Here is a 23829-nt window from a genome sequence, read left to right as displayed (position 1 = left end):
TAGCCTAGCGTTCAGCAAGGAGGCTGCAGCGCTGTATTATGGGATTTGTAGTTTGTATATTATTAGTGCCTCATATTGCTGGGCCATGCATATGAATAATAGTACATTTATATAAAATGATCTCGCAGGCCGGATATAAATGTACACTGGGCCGCAGACCTTGATTTTGACACATGTGCTCTAACCCCTGCTTTGTAACTGTTTTTTTCTTCCACTTTGTGGCCGAGTTGCTGTGATTCCTCAAAGCCATTTTGAAATAACAGAGCATATGTTGTGGAATTTTCCAAGGAACGAAAGAGATTCACAAATGGTGTTGTTCCTTTTACGGTACAACCCTTTAAATCAGTGACCAGGTTTGTAGAAGCATGGATAGGTGCTTGATTTAATGAGACTAAGAACAAATCATTGCCTTGTGACCTAAGGATAAAGGTGGTTTTGGCCTTCTGGACTTCATAGACCTGAACTGTACATTTAAGGTGAAAATGTACAGCTAAAGCTGTAGGCTAAAAGAATGCTTAGAATCTCCTGAATCATTATGGCATTTTATTCCACACAACATTTTTAGGAAAGATTCAGATTAAGTGGTGTGGCATAATATTTTTTTTTCCATATAGTGCATGTTGTCCCAGGTATCATTATAATTTTTTAAGCTTCATTACAATTCATGAATAAATTATTACAAAATGTCTTTTTTTTCTCCTCATGCCTCATATGCACTGTACATAACTATTCTATGCTATACATTAAAAGAGAGATGCCGTTTCATCAACAGGGAAACAAATTTATATCTGGATCCCACTAAATATGCCAAAAATGTGAATATTATGAATTATGAATTATGTATGTTGACTGTGCATCCCTCCAATTTCACATCAGTATTCTCCAATTATGTCTCTAAAATGTAAAATCTCTAAAATGTAGACTTAAAATGTGGACTTAAAATTAGATGTCTAGAAAGCTACTCTTTCTGTTGTTGATAAAAAAAAAAAATACATTAATTAATTAATTAATTAATTAATTTAAGAGTTCACGTCGCTAACCTGGTCACAGAGGGAATACCGTTGTGAACGACAGATGGGGTAACCCTGGGAACATCACTGTGAAAGCACAACTCTGCAGCAGAGACATTGAGCGGTTAATCGTTAGTACACTGAAAAAAATAATCAGTGGGATAAACATAAAAAAATTATTGTAAGCGGTTGCACGAAATTAAGTTATGTTTGGTTAACCTGAGTTTTTCATGTTATACCTGCACACATTTATCTGGTAACATGAACATGACTTTTTTATGTTGTTGTTACGTTTTTCATTCTGGTCAAATATTTATAGAAACCACTTGTTTATCAGACATGAACTTTTTGTGTTAATTGTATTGGACTACTATGTGTTATATTGACAAGATTATTTTATGGTAAGCTTATTTTATTTTATAACAAATTTCTAATATATAATATAATATATAATTGAGTGTTCAATAAATAAAACTAAATTAAGGCTGATCTTACTGTATGTACTGTACACTTTCTCTTCAATCAAAGAAATAAGCAAAACATTTTTGAACAATGACCTGTATTTTTGAAAATACTACACAGTTGTAACAATGGACTTTCAATTCAGGCTTCCAAAATATACATGAGTCATATTTGCACAATGCATCTCTTTAAAAACATTCCACAACATTCCTCAAAGTTATCTGCTGTAACCTGGATTCAACATTGTGGGGCCTTATGACATCACGCTTATGTAAAAAATAGTTTTTTAAATGTAAGAGCCATAAGGTAATATGGCAAAAGGGGTGTAATTATTAAAATGACACAAAAAGGAGACTTAAAATAACATTATAATCCACAGGCACAAAACCAAGAGACCTAAACTGATTAGTATTGGCTTGCTTCTATCACTAAACATCACAATCACTAATACTAGACCATGCAATCTGTTTGTAGTGGTGCACTTTGGGAAAAAAAATTGCTAACTGGTGAAATTGGTGCAAGGCACCATTTCCATTGAGAAAAATGGACATTCAAAGTTTGAATTTTTTTTCAAAAGAGCCATGGCTTGAAAAGTGAACACTGAACACTGCAGTAATAAAGGCCCCAAGTTGAAAAGTGCCAGAAAAATAAGTTTCACTATGTACTGCAACTTTACCAGTGCTGGCTTAAAAGAAAGGATGGTACATATTCGAAGAGGTAAACATGTTGTTCCCACATCATAACTGGAAAACTGTTCAATCGTACAGTCTGGTCCTGAAAACCTGGGCCTTCTTTGGAAGGCTGTTCCTTTTGAGCTCCATAAACAGTTTCTATAATACCTCCAAGGTATACTTTTCCAGTGGGTAGGTGAGGTTCAAAGTGTACATTAGTCCAAACAGCACTGCAGCTGCTAGGGTATAGTTATCCAAATCCTGCCAGACTCTCTGGCCTTCAAGGACTATCCCGATGTCCTCAGGGCTGCCATTGGTATCTCTTGACTTTATGATGTAAATTCCCATGGTTGTTTCCTTATTAGATCGTTGGATAATGGCTTCATCTGCGGCCTAGAAAATGCAGAAATCCAAAATTTAATTAAACAGAACACAGGTCAAAGAACATTATACCAAATCTTATTTTAATCTGTGTCACTATTCCAAAAAATGTTAACATTAACACATTAGGTGAACAAAAATGGATTCATTACAGCATGTGATTTGAGTCCTCAGAATGCTTAAAAAGGTAATGCATTTCTGAAGTGAAATCTCCATGCAAAGAAGCAGAATACTGTCAGAGCATAGAGAGGTGTTCAACTATGAACTCCACACATAGTTCTAATGCAGGTAAAAGAAAAAAAAACCCGCACCCATGGTAAATTGTGAAAATCCCAGGTGATTTTCAACATACTCCTGGCATAGAGTGACAAGCAGCATTTGGTTAAAATTATTATTTTCCCTAAAGTGTATACACAAATTATTTTTTTTTCTTACCTGGGCCGTGGGCTCCAGAATGTTCTGAAGTCTTCTTCCTCTTTGTCCTCCTCGCCTTTTGAAGACCTTTATTAGTTTGTCAGATAGCACATCTATCTGCGAGAGTAATCTGGACTGCAGTGGCATGGTGGTAATGCGCTTAAACTCTGCATTTATCTAAAAAGAGAAGTTGTCACATAAAAATGCTGTCAAAATCTCAGATCTCACAAGGTTACATCCACACAAAGTTGTTATTTTTGTCATATTACTATTTATTAGCTATGGGTCCCATGTTGCTGAGCAGTTCCATAGTTGCCCTTACTTCCATACCACCCAAAGCCTGTTTGCAACCACAGCAGTTGCCTCCTTCTGGCCATTTTGCAGTTCTGCCAAATGACCCAGAAACTACATCTATTATTGTCATATACACATCAAGGTCTTTCATTAATACTTAGTTAAATTAATTAATTTGACCTTTCCAGAAAATTTACCTTACAGAATGTGAGATAACATATGCAAAGCTTCACTAGTAAATAAAATAATGTTATTAAAACCTTAACTGTAACACCTCTACGTAACAACGCTAGAGAATTGTTCTGAAGCAACACCAATCTGCCCTTCAGCAGGGATAAGCACCATATATCGATACAGAAAAAATAAATTAAACATATTTATATTGTCATTTTTTCTTATCTCTTTAAGCCCTCCTCTCAGTCTCTCTATAAATCAGTTAAAATAATTTGTTGGGTTTTTGTTTGTCTTTAACATGTTATCAGTACATTACATTCACTGCCCCAGAACATGAAATAAAGCCCCAAGTCATGCACTTCCTCTCCTAATGAGTACTGCATAGGTGTCATGCCCTAAATAAACCGACTTTAGTGAAGACCCCCCACCCCCCCCTCCGAACACACACACACACACACACACACACAGCCCACCCATGGCAAACTAGCTTGTTTAACTGTTTAACTAAAACATTTTAGGTACAACCAGTTAACTAAATGGACACAAGTTTGTTAGTCTGTATTCACTGAGAAAAAAACAAGCGAATGTGACTGGGCACACACTGAAAAAAAGCTAATGCACATAATATTGTCCCGCAGCTTAAGCTAGCATTATCGTTAGTTAACTTAAGGAATGACTTGTTTTTTCCATTATGTTGCTCAACGGCAATTCATGAGAAAAACTTCCCCATCTAATGGATGTTCTCTTCGTTTCCTCTCAAACATGTAGTTTTCAGTTTACCTCGACAAAGTAAAGCTCAGCACCAAAGGTAAACGAAGCGAAGACAAAAAATGGCGGACCGCCACAGTGAATTTTCCCTCGCAGAACACACCCTGGGGGGTGGAGTTTCAACAGAAAACATAACTATTTTCTGTTATTTTGATATGACTGGTTTTAAAAGACTGAACATCCTTCTAAAACAAGTGAAAGGCGTGAGACTTAATTATGTTTAGACCAAAAATATAAATTATTCATGTTGGATATATTTACTGTATTTTTACTAATTTAACAACCTCATCATTGCATTAGCTTTATGCTATAGCATTACGCTTACATTAGCTTGAAGCTCAAGGTCGTCATTTTATTTAATTTCTTTTTCTGGGCTTACAAACAGGACACACAACATTTAGATAACCGTTACACTGAATCTTGGGTCTGTGTTGAGTCTTCCAGCTGCTGACTACAGAAGCTAGATTGACCTTTTAGCATGTTTATAGCGGCTGTGGCTATGTGCTGGTAATGTTACCATGTGTGCGCAGTCACATTGGCAGCAGACATGTTTCAACAAACTAGTCATATCCCGGCCCTACATTAGCTTGTTTAATGGTTAAGACACTGCAGGTACCACCACTTACTACAGACACCAATGCAAGTTTGTAATAGTCTGTTAATTTAGACTGAAAGAATATATAAACAATATTAACTCACATTATATATGTTAATTACTAATTTGCTTATCGCATAATTTCGGTTACCATTAGCTAACTGGAGCCTAACATTGGCCTTTCCTGGTTTTCGATAAACAGCCCACATACCTGTAAAATAACAACACCCCAGTAAAAGTCCACATATATAAAGGATCTACACTCTTTCTCACTGGTGTGTTAGCTTTAAAATCTTATTTACCTTCAAGTGTAAAACTCCAGATGGTAGTAGATTTTCCAAAGCGAGAGACAAAAATGGCGGACAGTGCAGCCGATTTTTCCTTTCCAGGGGGCGGAGCTTGAGCATAAAACACGACTAACTTGTTTCTTTTCAACATGATTTCTTCTAAAAGAATGAATATTCTTAAAGAATATGTGAAAATTAAAAGACAAAAATATGTTTAGATGTGAAATTTAAATTAGTCATGCTGGATATATGAAGTAATTCTATGCAAATTCAACAACCACCCTATTGCATTTTTTTCAGTGTATATGTCCGTTCTACATCCCCCGGGAATTCTCGCATGTTATCGTGATAACAGCGTATGTCCCTCCCTTGGCGAACGTGGATGCAGCCTGTGACGCTTTGAATACTGTGCTCAGAAGACTGCAGACCAGTGTTGCCAACTTAGCGACTTTGTCGCTATATTTAGCGAGTTTTCAGACCCCCTAGCGACTTTTTTTCTATAAAAAGTCGCTAAAAAAAGACGTGAAAGCGCGTATCGCTTTTACTCTCAACAAGCAGCGGGTGCTGTAACGCAGTCAGTTCTTCTTTTAATCTTTTACTCTTATGCTGTTTTGTGGATCACAAGGTTTAAAACTACTTATAAACACACACAAACACAAAGTAACTCCACCAGAGTGCCTATTTTGGGTCACTTTTGCCGGTCCAAGCCCGGGTAAAGGAGCAGGGTTGGAATTGTGACATTAAAAAAACAATAATTGCTAAAAGAAATTTAATTTGCAGTTCTAAATAAACTCTAAATGCATTTAGGACGTTTTTTACTCACTTTATGTCTCTTCCACGATGTTATTTCTCTCTCCAACAACATAGGTTACAATTATATTAGCGTGACCAATTATGCAAATTAGGTGATGACGTCATTTAGCGACTTCTAGCGACTTTTAGGACAGCCAATAGCGATTTTCCTTACTGAGGAGTTGGCAACACTGCTGCAGACACAATCTCTGAGAGCTCTTCTCCTAATATTAGAGGCCTTTATTCAATCCTCAATGAACTCCACACTGCCCACCTTCACCCAGTATGTGACATGCCCAACCAGAGACAGTAAAACACTGGACTTACTGTACGCGGGCGCAGAAGAGAGTTGACCAAAGTGCTGTACAAAGTAATAATTAAACAGTGGCATTAACATCAACAACAGGTAAGAAAATTAAAAGAAAATTAGGATAAAAGAATTGGTAACTCTGATGCAGTATTAAAAGCCAAAGTGAAAAAATATGATTTAAAATGTGATTTAAAAAGAGTAACAGTTGGGGCCTTTCTAATGTGGAGAGGTAGATTGCTCCACGTTTTAAGGCCTTATGACATCCTCCACACTATGCACTTGAACATATTAAAGTGATGAGCACCTCCTTTGTTGAATTATGAGTGTTTTAATCAACCTTGTTACATCTGTGGTGTTCCCTGTCAAAAGAGGCCGCCATAGAAAATGAATGGGACAAAATGTAAAAAAAATATTATATTACCTGACAAATACTTTAATTTCCATACATGACTTTTAATTTCTATCATATTTGCTTCATCTGGCTTTTTTATTTCTTCAAACTGTTTAAAGATTTATTGTGCAATTTAACTTTTTCTCATTTTGTACATATACACATATACATATAAAAATCCAGCAGAAACTCAGCATAACTAAAGGAGGATTCAGGGTCACCTGATCCAGCCCTAAAAGGAAAGTTTTAAGCCTTATGCTAATAGCAGAGATAGTGTCTGCCTCCCAAATCCAAAACTTTGTTAGTTAACATGTTTTCATTTTAATGAAAACCAGGAGAACCAAGTACAACCATGATATTAACTGAGAAAATGATTTTTAAAATTAAAAATTTGAGTCCAAACAGCTCTTTGTGTCTTTAAGACATTGCTGGAATTTAACTAAATGGTTTGTGTTATCTGGCTTCAAGGATAGATTGTCACGGTGGGTGTTTTGGAGGACCCAGGGCCCTTTATTAGGGCCAGTAAACAGTAAAGCAAAAATAACCAAACATAAACTATGGCAATAACCTAAACCCTAACCCTGGTACATGAAAGACTATGAAAACACAACAGGAGCAGAAAACGATGAACATGACCAATACCAGAGTCTTAAGAACTATGGATCATGACGTGTAGCTAAAGTGACAGGGATGGTAACAGATGACGCGACGCAGACTGAATGAAACACAGAGACTAAATACCCGCAGGGATGATAGGGGAAGTGGAAATACATGAGGGAGTTCAGCTGGCACCTAATGACAGGAAAGGGGAAGTGAAACTAAATACAATGAACAACCTTCACTATAGCTGTTTCTGTGCTGTGATGAGCTCTGAAACCTGACTGAAACTCTTCAAATAAGCCATTCCTCTGCAGATGATCTGTTAGCTGTTTCGACAACTACCCTTTCAAGATGTCAAGATTCAACATGTGTTTTAGAATTACCTTACCCCATCTTCACTGTTTCACATAAGACAAGTCTTGTGTTTACAATATTTTCACAATTTTTCCTATAAATAAACATTGTGTTGATGGCTTATGACATTTTAGCTTCATGTCTTAAACTACATTTGTCACATTGTGTTGCCACAGAGGCCACAGTAAGTATATTTTAAAAAATTGCAACAGCACTTTCATACCTGTAATGAGGCAGAGTAAATAGAACCGTCTCTCTCTTTCATGTTCAATTTTAACACACTGCTACCTTTTAAATTAGAAGTGATGATGTGAGGTGGGTGAAGTTTCGTCTTTCATGAGAAGAATAAAGACAATGAAATGACATGTGGTTGGGGTCATGTTTTATTTCATGCAAACTGACACCTTTTTATCAATTATAAATCAACACAATCACTGTTTATATAAAACCAAAATCTAAAACTTTAAAATTCTGCTAATAAACACAGAAATGCTCATTGTCTTGTGTCTAAATGCAACTCTTTTGACAGTTTTCTTTCTATACATCCATAGCTTCAATAACATTAAAACTCAAAAAAAATAACATAAGAGACTCATATATTCTTCATTTGTGGTTGTACAAAAGAAGCGTTTCAAACCCTTTTCTGTTAAAGCTGAGTTGGTACCTTCATGAACTGTTTCCAGTCAGCTGGCTACGGTTGATTCTGTTTTGAGTACCAATTAAATTTCAAAATACTCTTTTTCTTTTAAATGAATTATATTTGAAACAAGACATAATTTATAAATTGTTGCTCTTCTATATCATTTACTCTAATAAAATTTGTTCATTTATGAAATGCAATTATGAATAAACTAAAGTACCAAGTTTAAAAACGTCTTGTCTTTTTTTTTTATTTCACTTGCAGACACACTACTTAAGCTGTCGAGTGGCTGAGCATGTGACCACCAGTTAAAAATATATCTTATGTGCACATTCATTATGATACTCCACAGCCTTCAAACAACCTACATGTTGAACTGAGGGTGCTCAGCTACATACACTTTTGTATCTGGGTTTCTGGTGTGGTTACTCTCAGATATCACAACCTTCTGTTAAAAAAGAAGCTGGTAAAGTTTGCCTTTCTCTCTGTAAGAAGATTCAGCTGCTGAAACACAGGGTAACAATAATTGATTAATGACAAGACAAATGCTCACAAAAATATCACATAAATTTAAGTCTTGCCCAATAATTTCTGTCTGGAGCAGAAAATTGATGGACTGCTGAAAAAATCATTTATTTTTCTTTTTGTATCATTACATTGTTTCTTCAACTAGCTTTTTAAACAGCTACGGATGTTATAGTTACAAAATTTTCACATGTTAGGCAAATTACCTTTCATCAACCTTGCTTCTTGTAATGAGGGTATGCGTCACTTGGGCGTATTCAGTCATGCTGGCCCCTGCTGACATTGAAATATAGAAAGTTCAAAGATCATTGCAGAGGAAGATGAAAATTGTTTCCCCAGCTTGACTAGCACATGTCAAGGCTATTCACAAAGGACAGAGAGTGTAACATAAAATATACACATTTATGATATTATGTAAGTACTATGTATTTTGTAAGTATTATGAGATCATCATATTGCCTAGCAACAACATACCAAATAATAATGCCAAATTTACAGTGTTTCAGCACTAGAACATCTTAAAAAAAAGGACAGCATGATTTTAATTTCATGACAGTAGCATACAATATGTATTCACAAAGCCTCAACTATGTATGTTATATTATGACCAATGTTCCCTCTAATTTTTCATGTGTCTGAGCGAACACTCAAACTCCCTGAGTGGTCTCTTGGACCACTGTGAGCGACAGCAGACGTGTGCACTGTGGTCATGCCAGCATCGAATCCATCCAAGTTACATGGTTTATTAAAATAATCAAATTACAGCATTTACATTTATGTTAGACTACTTTTAATTAACTGCTTTAGCCCACTTACAATGGAAATTTAAAAAAAAATGTTCATGACCTGTGTAGTATGTTACAGTTTTTCTCAGTTGGTTTGGTGCATTTCTCACAACAGAATTACACTTTGCACAACAGTTAGTTCAACCTCCACAACATGTAGTCATTTTGGCACAACCTTGTGGCGGTTTCATGTTCATTTCGGCAAATGCCTTTGGACATGAAGCAGTTGAGTAAGTACAAATATCTAAAGAATGGTCACTTTTGACTTGCTATTCATCACTATCTCCTTGCGTTCATCATGAATGTCACAATTATTTATACTTGTACCGGCTGAATAGTCATTGTCCATACAACTAATAGTCTTCATTTCATTGCTTGTGTCAGTGCACTCAAAATTGTTGAACATCTTGTCAAACAATTTGTACACCCATTTTGCCAACCACATAGACACGTTCCTGACAAAATCAGGGCAACACTTGTGTGATAAACCATGGCCTCACAATGGCCGAGGCTGGTCAAAGGGTGCAGCCAAATGTTAGAATAGAATAGAATAGAATAGAATAGAATAGAATTCAACTTTATTGTCATTGCACATGCACAGGTACAGGGCAACGAAATGCAGTTTGCATCTATCCAGAAAGTGCTTTAGCCGTGATATATTACAATATATATTAGCAATAATATAGGTGTGTAAGTATAATTACAGAAATGGGTCTATTATGGTATGTTATAATGTACACAGTGTGAAGTATGTTATGAATATTCTATAACTATAAGTATGTACAGGCTGTAGTGAGTACAGGCTATGTACAGGCTATGAACAGGATATAAATATGAAATAAAAACTATACAGAAATCTGAGATATACAGTTATACAGAAATGTGAACTACGCAAGTTATAAACAGTTGTAGGATTAAAAATTATATGTACAGAATGATTATTTACACAGAACTATACAGTAGTGGTAAAGTGCTAGTGGTTGTGGGTGTGTGTATGTTCAGTCCATGAGTTTAATGTGGGTCAGATGTCAGGAGGCAGAGTTCAGGAGTCTGACAGCTGTGGGGAAGAAGCTGTTCCGGTACCTGGTGGTCTTAGTCCGGAGGCTCCTGTAGCGCCTCCCAGAGGGCAGGAGGGTGAAGAGTCCATGTGATGGGTGACTGGGGTCTCTGATGATTTTCCCAGCCCTTTTCAGACACCGCTTCCTGTAGATGTCCTTTATGGCAGGAAGTGGTGCTCCGGCGATGTGCTGGGCAGTTTTCACGACCCTCTGCAACGCCTTCCGGTCCGAGGCGGAGCAGTTCCCGTACCAGACTGTTATACAGCTGGTCAGGATGCTCTCGATTGTGCAGCGGTAGAAGTTCACCAGGATGTCTGAGGACAGGTGGTTCTTCCTCAGAGTCCTCAAGAAGAAGAGGCGCTGGTGAGCCTTCTTGACCAGCTTGGAGCAGTTGGTTGTCCAGGTGAGATCCTCGGAGATGTGGACTCCCAGGAACTTGAAGCTGCTCACACGCTCCACAGCCGTCCCCTTAATGTGGATGGGTGAATGTGGGTCAGCATTCCTCCTGTAGTCCACGATGAGCTCCTTAGTCTTCTCAGTGTTAAGCAGCAGGTTGTTTGTGTCGCACCACTCAGCCAGACGATCCACCTCCTCCTTGTAGGCGGCCTCATCGTTGTCACTGATGAGGCCAATCACCGTGGTGTCATCTGCAAACTTAATGATGGTGTTAGAACCATCAGCAGGTCTGCAGTCGTGGGTGAAGAGGGAGTAGAGGAAAGGGCTCATCACACAGCCTTGTGGTACACCGGTGTTCATTGTGATTGTTGATGAGCAGCGGTTATCCAGTCGGACATGTTGAGGGCGGTTGGTCAGGAAGTCCAGTAACCATTTGCAGATGAGGGAACTGATGCCCAGGTCTGTCAGTTTCCTAATGAGTTGTGAGGGGTGGATTGTATTGAATGCTGAACTGAAGTCTATAAACAGCATTCTGGCGTAGGTGTTGTTGTTGTCCAGGTGTGAGAGGACAGAGTGCAGTGCGATGGAGACTGCATCCTCTGTGCTCCTGTTCTGGCGGTATGCAAATTGGTGGGGGTCCAGGGTGGGGGGGAGACAGGATTTGAAGTGTGCTAAGACCAGCTGCTCTAAGCACTTAGTGATGATGGGGGTGAGTGCTACTGGGCGGTAGTCGTTGAGGCTAGATGGGTTGGAGTTTTTGGGTATGGGGACGATGGAGGTGGATTTGAAGCAGGCCGGTACCACAGCGTGGGCCAAGGACAGGTTGAATATGTCTGTGAGCACTCCTGCAAGCTCCCCAGAACACGCTCGGAGAACACGCCCGGGGATGCCATCAGGACCTGCAGCCTTGTGTACATTGATCCTGCTCAGCACCGCTCCTACATCGGTGGGGGAGAGAGTCAGAGGTTGGTGGTCTGGCGTCATGCCTGTTATGGTTGTGGTTGTGGGGTTCCCTCGCTCAAAACGAGCATAAAAGTTGTTGAGCTCATTGAGGAAGGAGACATCAGAGGATGCGGGGGAGGGTTTGGTGGTCCTGTAGTCTGTAATGGTCTGGAGTCCTTGCCACATGCGTCGGGGGTTGGAGTTAGAGAAGTGTTCTTCTACCTTCTTTTTGTAATGGTGTTTGGCTTTTTTGATGCCCTTCTTTAGATTAGCCCTGGCTGTACTGTAGGCGTGTGCATCTCCTGACCTAAAAGCAGTGTTGCGGGCCTTCAGGAGGAGACGAACATCCTGGTTCATCCAAGGCTTCTGGTTGGGGTACATGGTGATCCGTTTCTGGGTGGTGACACTGTCTGTGGTTTCGGAGATGTAATCCAGTACAGTTGAGGCGTACTGGTCCAAGTCTGTGTTGGTGAACATATTCCAGTCTGTGTTTTTAAATCTGTCCTGGAGCACTGCGTCTGTCCCCTCTGGCCACACTTTAATTGTCCTCACAGCAGGTTTCACACGTTGGATGAGTGGTGAATACCTAGGTGTAAGGAACAGGGAGAGATGGTCCGATTGTCCAATGTGGGGGAGGGGTGTTGCTTTGTAGGCTCCAGCCAAGTTGGAATAAACATGGTCTAAAGTCTTGTCTCCTCTGGTGTGGCAGGAGACATGTTGGTGGAATCTGGGGAGGACTGTCTTTAAGTTGGTGTGGTTGAAGTCGCCAGCAACAATAAAAGCAGCCTCGGGGTGTTTATTCTGGTGTTTGTTAATGGCTGCAGAAAGTTCTTTCATGGCCAACCTAGCATTAGCGTCGGGGGGGATATATACTGCAGTGAGTATGATCGAAGTGAGCTCTCTGGGGAGATAATAAGGTCTGCATTTGACCATTAAAAACTCCGCATTAGGTGAGCAGTGACTCTCAGTAGTAGTGGAGTTCATGCACCAAGCATTGTTAATATAAATGCACAAACCTCCACCTCTGGTCTTGCCGGAGTCATCTGCTAGCCTGTCGGCTCGGTGTGTGTGGCGTCCTGCTAACTCGATAGCATTGTCCGGGCAGCTGTTGTTCAACCATGTTTCAGTGAAAAACATGACATTTGAATCCATAATCCGTCTGTTGTTAGTCATGGTGAGCCGTATCTCATCCATTTTGTTTGCCAGAGAACGGACATTGGCGAGGAAAATACTGGGTAAAGGCAGCCGATGTGGTGTTAGCTTTAGCTTAGCCCGTAGCCCTCCGCGCCTACCTCGCCTTTGTTTACGTTCTCGGCGCCGTCTGCGTGCACTTCCGCCCGGCCGGGGAGAGTGGGCAGCCTCCGGTGTTCTGGAGATCTCTGGGATGAGTCGGAGATCGGCGATAAAACTGTTGGAGTTGTGAGTCCAGATGTCCAGAATCTCTTGTCTGCTGTAGGTCAGCAACGCACAGCAATTCTGGATGAATAATCCGGTTAAAAGTAGATAAAAAACCGCTAAATAGCAGATTCTGGAGAGACACTGAGCCTCGCGTTGTTCACGTGCCGCCATCTTGGTCATAAAATGTTGGGAGAACTACTGTAAGTTCTATTATTCAGACATTTCGTCGGGAAAACAGGTGAGCATACTGTAATGTAGGTATTCAGCACAAACTAATTTGCTCTGCACTTTCATAGTCATACAGGAGACTTGCATTCGGACATGACCTTATAGATCTTTACATATAGACGTACTGTAACTGAAGCGCAGACTTGGCCCAGGTGTGGCGCAGTGTGCTGTGGTACAATACAGTAATGCTGTAAAGAAAGGAGTTTTGAATGATAGTCCTGTAACAATTACTGTAAGCATGTTTGCGCTTATTCATGTTTGTGTTTTTTCATCTGCATCTCAAAAAGGACTGCCAGACAATCTAGAAGAGGTGAAAGAGGTCCACTTTTGACTCCACAGCAAGAGGAAAGAACTTGTGCAATGGTGGCTGCAAACACCGCTTTGAGACTGAGAGAAATACAAAGAACTGTCGTGCATATGTACCTCTGTTTACTGTAAAAGTGTAGGCCATGTACTGCACTTACATTTATGCATGTTACTGTAACCCTTTTTACAATTCACACTGTACAATCTGTTGTGCCAAATGCACCATTACAGACTTTTTTATTCTCATCCTTTGTATAGCGTATCCTGGAATTGGAGGCCAGGGAACCCCTGCACACGTTTGTATATCTTGACGAAGCGGGATTCAATCTCGCAAAAGGCAGACGGCATGGACGAAATCACATTGGAGAAAGAGCCACCATTGATGTCCCAGGCCAACGAGGAGGAAATATTACAATGTGTGCAGCAATCTCAGAAAATGGCGTTCACACCCATATTCCTCGTATTGGTGCATACAATACACAACACCTGTTGGCTTTTCTGGACGCTCTTTATAGGGACCTAATCCCACAAAATGAAAGGGATGATCCTGGTGACAATCAGACAATGTATGTAGTGGTTTGGGATAATGTTAGCTTCCATCACTCTGCTGTAGTCAGGCAGTGGTTTGCAGCAAACGACAGGATGCTTATGGAGTTTCTTCCTCCTCACACTCCATTCCTAAATCCAATTGATGAGTTTTTCTCTTCCTGGATGTGGAAGGTATATGACAGGCATCCACATACCCAAATGACCCTGCTAGCAGCTATGGATGCAGCTTGTGATGACATCACAGCAGAGTCCTGCAGAGGGTGGATTCGACACTCCAGAAGATACTTTCCCCGATGCATCGATAGAGCTGACATTTGCTGTGATGTTGATGCAAATATGTGGGCAGACAGACAGGAGCGTCTAGATATCAATGGTTGATATGCAACAGTGTCTGTCTCTCAGGGGGGTTTTTTTGTTTCATAACTACTGCAGTAAGGTTTACTGTCTAAGTGAGTTTATGTTTGCTGTAAAATGTTTGATTTACTGTATTTCCCCAGTTGCACAATGCTGTGCACAATTTCAATTGAATATTATCAAGACTGCATATGAAGTGTCTTGATTTTCCTTTACAATTTATCAATCAATCAATCAATATACTTTATTACAGTTTTTCTCAGTCGCTTTGGTGCGTTTCTCAGAACACCATCAACATTTGCACAGCAGTTAGTGCATTTCCCAAAACAATTAGTGCAAACTGCAAAACCTAGTGGATAGCCTGCAAAAGCACGTCACATGCACAGAATTGATTATCCATACCGCAAAAGCAAGTATCCATGTCAATGAAACTGCCAGTGCCATCAAAATGAAAAGTCTTGACACCATCTGTATGAACAAGATAGTCAAATGGCATTGTCATGTTTCCACTATGACAGTTTATAATTTCAGTGTTTCCCATTGCAAAAACAATTGGTGACACCTGAAAATGCTGACGACAGCACTATGGCCTACCTGTACAGCCATCTGAAATGTGCAGTGAAGTCACTGTAGATGTTATGGGAGTCTTGGGAGTAACTGAGACACTGAATACGTACGTTTCACATTTCCATTGTATAGAAGTGTTTGTAATCCTACAGAATTGTGCAAAAGAAAAATATGCTACAGTCACTTGTTCACTGTAGAATACATGTACACATAAAATCACCCATTTGGTAGAGCTGTGCACTAATGTGAACAATAAACAGCACATGTAACAGTACGGTAAATCATTCTGGCACATCCAGACGTTCCTGTCTGTCTGGCCACATATTTTCATCTACATCACAACAGATGTTATCCCTCGCAATGCAGCGAGGAAAGTATCTCCTGGAGTGGCGAATCCATCCTCTGCAGGACCCTGCTGTGATGTCGTCACATGCTGCATCCATGGCTGCTAGCAGGGCCATTTGCTCATGTGGATGCCGGTCATAAACTTTCCACCTCCAGGCAGAGAAAAACTCCTCTATTGGATTAAGGAATGGGGAATATGGAGGGAGATATTCAACCAGAATTCTGTCATGTGCTGCAAACCACTCTCTGACCTGATGGGAGTGGTGAAAACGGACATTATCCCAGACAACAACATACTTGCTGAGTTGGCCTCCACCTCTCTCATTCTCAGGGACTAGGTCCCTGTAAAGAGTGTCTAAAAATGTCAGGAGATGTTGGGTATTGTATGGACCAAGAAGGGGGATATGGGTGAGGACGCCGTTGTCTGAGATGGCTGCACACATGGTAATATTCCCTCCGCGCTGACCAGGGACTTCAGTGGTTGCCCTCTGTCCAATGCGATTTCTTCCACGCCTTCTGCCTTTGGCCAGATTGAAACCTGCCTCATCAACATATATGAATGTGTGTAGTGTTTCCCTGGCTTCCAGCTCCAGTACACGCTTTAGAGAGAGACAGAAATGCAATGTCACAATATGCCTGTGTACAGTAACAAACAGTAATGCATGCATTTGGTAAAACACATTGTAGAGTATGTGCTGTGGAATTGCAAGTGTACTGCATGAAACTACGAAGTACTGTAAAACAGTTTGCAGTGCAGAACATAGAAGACCAGCTTTACCTGCACATACTGGTGACGGATCTCCTTCACCCTGTCAGTGTTTCGTTCAAATGGCACTTTATACAATTGCTTCATGTGGATTTCATTCTTCTTGAGTACTCTGTCAATTGTTGAAATTGAAACAGATTCAATATTGCCAAATACCGTGTAGTTCTCTATGACAGCGCTTTGTATTTCCCTCAGCTTTATTGCATTGTTTGCAATGACCATTGCACAAATGGCTTCTTCTTGCTGTGGGGTAAAAAGGGGCCCTCTTCCGCCTCCGCGAGGTTGTCTGACAATCCTATGTGGTGCAGAGTGGACTTTTTGTGAATTTGCAAATACAGTACAGTAACATGTGATGTGTCTGAGATGGCACAGTACAGTACAGTGAATTACTGTTTGCATACCTGTTTTCCCTACGGAATGTTTGAATGATTGAACTGACAGTAGTTCTTCCAATATTGGGTTGCACCCTTCGACCAGCCTCCTCCATGGTGAGGCCGTGATTGACAACATGGTCCACAATTGTAGCCCTTATTTCATTAGGAATCCGCCTATATCTGCCTCTTCTCCCTCTTCCCCTTCCCCTTCCTCCCCGCATCCTCACCCCTCTTCCACGGTGCTGACCTTCCATTTTGTGTCACAGAAGTGTAGAAATGGTACACACTAGCTCCTGCGCAGTTTATATATGCTTGCCAATTGGGGATTCACAGGATTCATCCACAATTGACAGTGAACAAGTTGTTTGTCATTGGTTACAACTGAACTTTCACACGCCTCCTCATGAGTGACAGCTGTAATTCACCTGAGATCAATTGTTCAATTTCGGAGCCATTTCCAGGAAAAATGATACAGAAAGGTATAGGATTTGCTTGACAGATGTCCAATATTTGGCATGTGATAACTAGTTCAACAATTTTGTGTGTGATGACTCAAGCAATGGATGTATGACTATTAGTTTTATTGGGAACGACTATTCAGCATCCATAGGTATGATTACTTTTGACTGACATGACATAAGCAAATGGAAATGTCAGGAAGCAGCAGGGAAATGTATGGAAGCAACTGATTCATGTCCAAGATCATTTGCAGTTTGTTCAGAGAGGGGAGAAATTGCTACTATGATGTGCACAAATGACTGAGTGTTGTGGAGGTTGAACTAATAGTTATGAGAATTTCAATTCTGATCTGAGAAACGCACCAAAGCGACTGAGAAAAACTGTAATCCCGAGGGAAATTAGGGTTACAGCAGGCAGCACGCTAATGGCGCATGCGCACTTACAAAGGAACCTTCTGACAAACATTACACAAACATCACATTGGGGAGACATGTCAGAAGGTAGGCTTATGGTTTTCAACATGCCATGCATGCTGTCCAGACTTCACATGTCATTGGGAAGCACCTACAAAGAAATCCGTCACAATGAGAACATGTTCAAACCATTTGATTTTGTGACCAAAGGTGCTGGTGTAATGACTTGTAATTGTGACAGCCCTGACACTTTGATTGATATAAGTACTTGCTTTTGATGAATATATTATCTGTTTTGATTAAGGGACTTGCTTTTGAAGTACTGACTACTTATTTTGAGCAACTGACTTTTCTTTTTGATGAAGTGACTCACTTTTGCAAGTTATCCACCATGTTTTGCAGTTTGCACTAATTGTTTTGAGAAAAGCCTTAGTAGTGGTGCAGAGATCTATTCTGTTGTGAGAAATGCACCAAAGCAACTGAGAAAAACTGTAACACTATTGGAAGTAAAAATAATTTGAACTCCAAGTTTGAAAACACAACATTCTTTCTTTTTTCTTTTTTTTTTTTTAAAGCTCTAACTTGTATTATAAATATGATTATGTGGTCTGGTAAAGAGTCCTGTAACTCTGTCTGCCAAATACAGTAAATAATGACCAATGTTGGGCAATTATTATATAGTTACTTCTTCAAAAAAAGCAACTGAGTTTGGCAAACAACAACGTTTTTTGCAGCTCTATACCTAAAAATGCAGCCAAGGCATTTTTAAATAAACATTTCAAACTATTTACAGAACAATCAGCTGTTCTGCATCAAATCTGATGCCACATAAATTATTTGTGCCACTTCAAAAAATAATTTCTGTCCACTATGAGATAAAGGAGAACAACAGCCTGATACCTGCAGGCCTGACAACAGGAGATGTATCACTCCTGTAACACCTGTAACATTCAGCAGTCGCCTCATTGTTCTGACACACACAACACAACTATTGACTACACTACACACTAACTACACAAGATTTGTGCTAAATGTCACAAATCTCTCACATCTCAAAACACCGCCGTCACCCCTAAAACTTTGCCCCATTTTTTAACAACTTCCCATATCATTTTTTGATTGGTCGACATGGTACTTTTTTCAACCAATAGGAAAGGGTGGGGGAGGGTTTTGGTTTTGGTTTCGCTCACAGGTGGATAGTGCTTTCCAGCGTTTTCCTTATAAAACACAGTTTTTACAGTTTCTTCCTGCAGTAAATATAAACAACGACAGTATTCAGGAAGAAAACCAAACATTGCAGATTTTTTTTTTTATCATAAGTCTGGTTTTACGTGGCCTATCAACACAATTTAAAAACTGGTATAAAGTCCACACTTTTTCCGTCAATTGTTCCGTCTGTCCTGCTCACATCTCCAGTGGTTGTGCACGTTGTCATTAACGTGGCTTCACTCCACATCAGCCATGCCGCTTTGCTAGCTAAAACACCGGTGTCGGCACATAAGGACGCTGTCATAGCCTGTTAACGACGTTGATTAGATGCGTATATACGAATATGAATCGCATTATTGGCTGGACTATGGGATAAGGTGGCATTGTTCTAATCCCATACGGGAGCATACTGACTAACACTGCAAAACAGAATTGTTAAAGTATTAATTTTAATTTCAATTCAGGTTAGATTTTTCTTGTGCGCAACGCAGATTTTCTGTGCGCAGAGACCGTGCCAGCTGTGCGCAATTGCGCACGTGCGCAGCTTAGAGGGAACATTGATTATGACATTATTGTGTTACCTAGTACCCACCTAAGAACAGCCTAAAATTACAAACTCTGAAACTCTAAAAGAAATGTAGCATGGGCATGTATTAGTTTTTAAAATCTGCAAAATCTAAAAAAGGTGTAAGTCTTCATTTCTACTCTGGAGTGACATCAGAGAGGACCAGTGCAATCAATGCTTATAGTGTGTTTATTGGTTTCAAAGCTAAACAAGAAGTCATGCTAATGATGAGCCATACTTGGTGTCAAAGAAGTTTCTTCTATGTGACGTCTGATGGTCTGTTGATGTTTCTGATGTTGAAATACTCCAGCCAGAAGGAGCAAAATAATCACCATTAAAACACAGAAGCCGGTGCCGAACACCAGGTAGAGGTCTAAGCGAAGCACTTCAGGTGGATCATCGGCTCCTGGAAAGATAATTGCATGCATTGTGTATTAGAGATAATTATAATGATGTAAATAAATGTAAACAATTTATATTAATATAAAAAAAACACAAACCCTAAACCATCAAGTTATGGTATACATTCATCAAATAATGCTTATCTTATCTACACATGAACTTCATGTTTATGCAAAGCTTTAAAATACATTTTAGATACACGGTTTTTAATTAACTTACTTCCAACAGCTAGCCAGCTCTCTGGTGATTCTTCAGTCTTAGAGATGCTGCATTTGTAGAAGCCTTCATCAGACTTGGAGACAATGGGGTTCATCATCTTTCCTGTTGAACCAATCCCAATGAAGGCGCCATTTTTATAGAATTCAGCGGTGAAATTGGGGTGTGCATGCTTCTTTTTACAAAGCAGGGTCACATTATCTCCCTCCAACAAAGGATAGGCAGGACTCTCCAGGATCACAGGACCATCTGAATGTGAATGGCACATGACTTAAAACGTTTCTCATAGAAAACTTGATTTCTAAAGAAAATATGTAATCTTTCAAATACTACAGGCAATAGGTCATATATCATTTTTAAGAAAAAATGCATAACACATTATACAAACTTTACTGTGATGAAGATTCTTTTGTTATCAGAGTAATGCTTAATTTCTAAACTTAATAGTGTTGTATTTGCTACCAAAAACAACTGACCTAAAAATTGGTCATATGTCATTCCTTAAGAGAAATGTGTAAAATGATTCTTATTTACCTGTTTAAACACACACACACACACACACACACACACACACACACACACACACACATGCACGCACAACTGTATATGACATACCAAACCAACAGATCTAAAAAGTGGATGGACTAAATATGTTTTTATATTTTTTTTGGTGTATGTGCATACCAGTTACAGTGATGTTGACAGTGTTGCTTCTTTGTGTTCTTCCCATTTCACACCAGTATTCTCCACTGTCAGTTTTTGGATATGCATTACTAATATTGCAAGGCCCAGTAGCTCTATCCCAGGTTGGAGCACATGTTCTAATGTCTCCATTTATCTTTTTCATCACTCTCCATCCAGTCAGTCCATTTAGCCCTTCACAGCTGATTGCTATAGATTCTAATTCAAAGAATTGTTGTCTGTTTGGAACAACTTCAGGAAAACCTGGATCTAAAACAGAAAATCAAGATGTGTTAGTGCTTCTGTCTTTCAACACACAAATGGACAATATTACTATATTTACTGAAACAAATGCACTTGTATGTTGTATTTTTAGGTTTTTCTTAAATACCGATTTTTTCCAAAGTTGTATTCTAATATAATGTTGTGTTGGAATGTATTATCCTTTTGCAGCTCTATTTTAGCCCAAAAGTACCTTTCAAATTGTCATGAGACAATATTTACCTATTATAATTTTGTTATAAATAGATCAATATGAATTTTTTACTACTTACTATGTGTTTGAGAGTCACTGAACTCAGCTACTGTAACTGAGATCAACAGCACATTAATCACTGTAGGGATTAAGAATGACAGTTAAACATTTCAACTTTTTGAATATTTTTTCTTCATCATTAGTGTTGATTCCTGCATTTAGAACTGAGCAGTTACAAATTCCATAATTAATTCAATAATATTTATGAGTGTGTTTTAGATATGTTAATTTGCCCTTTAATTTCATACGTGCATTTCTTCAATAGTTGATTCAGTATGTTTGTATAGATAGACAACGATCAGTACTCACAGACTCTGATATCACCAGCTCTGATCTCCATGTTGTCTTTCTGCTGACTGTGTGAGTGTCAGACTGAAATGAGATTGTGTTGTTTGTAAGAACTTCCTCTTCCTGTGTTTCTGGTTAACTCACCGACATGTTTTAGTCTTCTTGAGAGAGAGAAATGCTCTGTGTTTTAAAGAACATCTAAAAGGACATAAGCAGTGTGCATAACAGGATAAACAAGGATGTGGTTTCCACTCTATTTACAAGCAATCGAATCAAAAAGCCCCTAATTCAGCCTAATTGTGATTGTTTTATGTACTGTTCTTTGTTTCACATGATTAAAAAATGTCTGTTTCTATGCAGCGGAAGAATGTATAAGATCACATAATAATCATGTATATGTAACCCTGCCAGTCCAAGGATCACCCTTGATTCTGCGTTGTGCGATTTTGGTTTGGATTGGAGTGCACAGTAGAAAGACCGGCCAGGTACAGGCATTCAATATGTGGTTCAGACCACACCACTTATTTAGACACTGGGGCACAAAAAACTCCAACTCAGCTGCTGGCATCTTTACAACATTTTTTGGTTTCAGGTACGTGTATGAGGCAAAATTTACATAACAACGGTACTAGCAAACTGTAGCTGAAGAACTAAATCTTCATCTTCTTCATCATTGCATCAATGAGTCCTCTGTTAGCAAGCAGAAGTGTAGCCCCATTTCGCCACAGACATTTCTAAATGAAACATAAACACACTCTCATCAGACAGTATATGAACATCTCAATAAATACAGTATATTCATAGTTTGACTGGACAATCACCATTTTACAAAGTATAATACTGATTTTTAAACTAAACCCATGTGGAATGTCATGACAGTGCCATGATAGTGCTTACTTTGCAAAGCAATCACAGAAAACTCTGTGCCAAGCACAAACAGGGAACTTGGTCTAGGGTGTCCTGTAGGGGACAATTGTCAAAATTGCTCAAATCTACAGTGTATATGCAGCTCAACAGTGACACCCTGTGACCCAGATGCAATAGCTTTATTTTAATACCAAGATTGTTTACATGGAGTTTGTTATAGCAAAGAAATACTGTTCATTTTGGGTGTGGTGTTTTTAAGCGGGAAGCTCAGAAAGAAATTTGAGATTCAAATAACAGCTATTCATTTCTGCTGAAGATATTTGAAAGGTTAACATGTGAAAAATTAAATAAAAAGCAGCTTTTTCTTAATCAGTTTCCATTAAATATTTATATTTTTTGGAATAAATCATGGAATAAATAAAGAGTGCATAATTGCTTTCTATACATACAGTATATACACGGGTGTGTACAGTAAGGAGTATAAACAGCACGCTGTGGTTCAGCAGCAGGCAGTGTTGGGAAGGTTACTTTTAAAATGTATTCCATTACAGAATACTGAATACATGCCCCAAAATGTATTCTGTAACGTATTCCGTTACGTTACTCAATGAGAGTAACGTATTCTGAATACTTTGGAATACTTAATATATTATCATGCTGTTTACAACTACATGAATGTCCTATTGCTGTGATTTATTACTGTTACTGAAGGTCCGCGGCTCCGAACCGTAGTAAAGGGACCTCTGGCTAATACGTCGGGTTCCGTGTCGGGCTGGAAGCTGAAAACTAGCTTTACTTTGTTGTCTGGGTCAACTTTGCTTGCCAGAGACAGAGAGAGGCGTTGAAAGGCTGCTCCAACGGAACTTATTTTTTCCGGAGGAAAACACGAACACAGTGTACAGTCGAGTCTTAATAGCTTACTTACAAATGGGCTCGTCAGGCACTCTTCTTGGCTGCAGTGGTTATTATTATATTTACATGCTTCCAGCTCCCGTTTTTGCTCCGTGACAGCTCGGACTTTTCCTTTCTCTCCCTCCCTCGCTCACAGACACATAACGTGTATGGCAGTCCATCCTCCCTGCAGCACGGACTACACTGCCCATCAGGCTACATTCTTTAGAGCTATGCCTGTAGCATTCTGCCTGTTAGCTTAGCACAACAACAACAACAAAAAAGCGCTCTCTCACCCAGGAAACACGCAGAGAGAGAGCGTCACCCTGTAACCATGGCAACCGTAACGCTGCCGCCTGGAACAACAGAACGTAGCTGTCAAACAAACCCAAACAGTCCTGACCCGCGACAATATGAAACAGGGAAGTACCGCCGTGTAATCCATTTATTTCAACAAAGTAACTGTATTCTGAATACCACCTTTTTAAACGGTAACTGTAACGGAATACAGTTACTCATATTTTGTATTCTGAATACGTAACGGCGGTACATGTATTCCGTTACTCC

General features: G+C 39.5%; 2 protein-coding genes across 3 annotated transcripts in view; one reads left to right on the top strand and one right to left on the bottom strand.

Annotated features, from left to right (window-relative positions):
- The window catches only part of LOC106096878 (butyrophilin subfamily 3 member A2), a 68925-nt gene that overhangs the window by 29600 nt on the left and 15496 nt on the right, over positions 1-23829 (top strand). The gene's annotated exons all lie outside the window — the stretch shown is intronic.
- Positions 7876-22402, bottom strand: LOC102078294 (low affinity immunoglobulin gamma Fc region receptor II-a). 2 transcript variants are annotated; one of them, XM_019353894.2, is made up of 7 exons: positions 21526-22402; positions 21236-21295; positions 20685-20951; positions 20004-20249; positions 19621-19788; positions 8875-8944; positions 7876-8647 (listed from the first exon to the last, which is right to left on the bottom strand). In XM_019353894.2, exons 1-7 carry the CDS (start codon positions 21554-21556, stop codon positions 8641-8643), a joined length of 849 nt encoding a protein of 282 aa, XP_019209439.1. In that variant the 5' UTR covers positions 21557-22402; the 3' UTR covers positions 7876-8640. The 2 variants fall into 2 exon arrangements, with proteins under 2 accessions (XP_019209439.1, XP_019209438.1); XM_019353893.2 differs by lacking the exon at positions 7876-8647 and having other exon boundaries at positions 8704-8950.

The sequence above is a fragment of the Oreochromis niloticus genome, linkage group LG3 (assembly GCF_001858045.2).
Source record: "Oreochromis niloticus isolate F11D_XX linkage group LG3, O_niloticus_UMD_NMBU, whole genome shotgun sequence".
Classification (NCBI taxonomy): Eukaryota; Metazoa; Chordata; class Actinopteri; order Cichliformes; family Cichlidae; genus Oreochromis; species Oreochromis niloticus.
The sequence above is the reverse complement of the archived record's forward strand: the minus strand, read 5'-3'. Positions and strand labels throughout refer to the sequence as shown.

What these genes read in the sequence shown, in the direction of transcription:
- LOC102078294 (XM_019353893.2), bottom strand. Translation starts at nt 21,556, where the DNA reads ATGGAGATCAGAGCTGGTGATATCAGAGTCT. An exon ending in TGTCAACATCACTGTAACTG is followed by an intron (nt 20,250 to 20,684) that starts GTATGCACATAC and finishes ATTCACATTCAG; the next exon opens with ATGGTCCTGTGATCCTGGAG. An exon ending in GAGCTGGCTAGCTGTTGGAA is followed by an intron (nt 19,789 to 20,003) that starts GTAAGTTAATTA and finishes TTATCTTTCCAG; the next exon opens with GAGCCGATGATCCACCTGAA.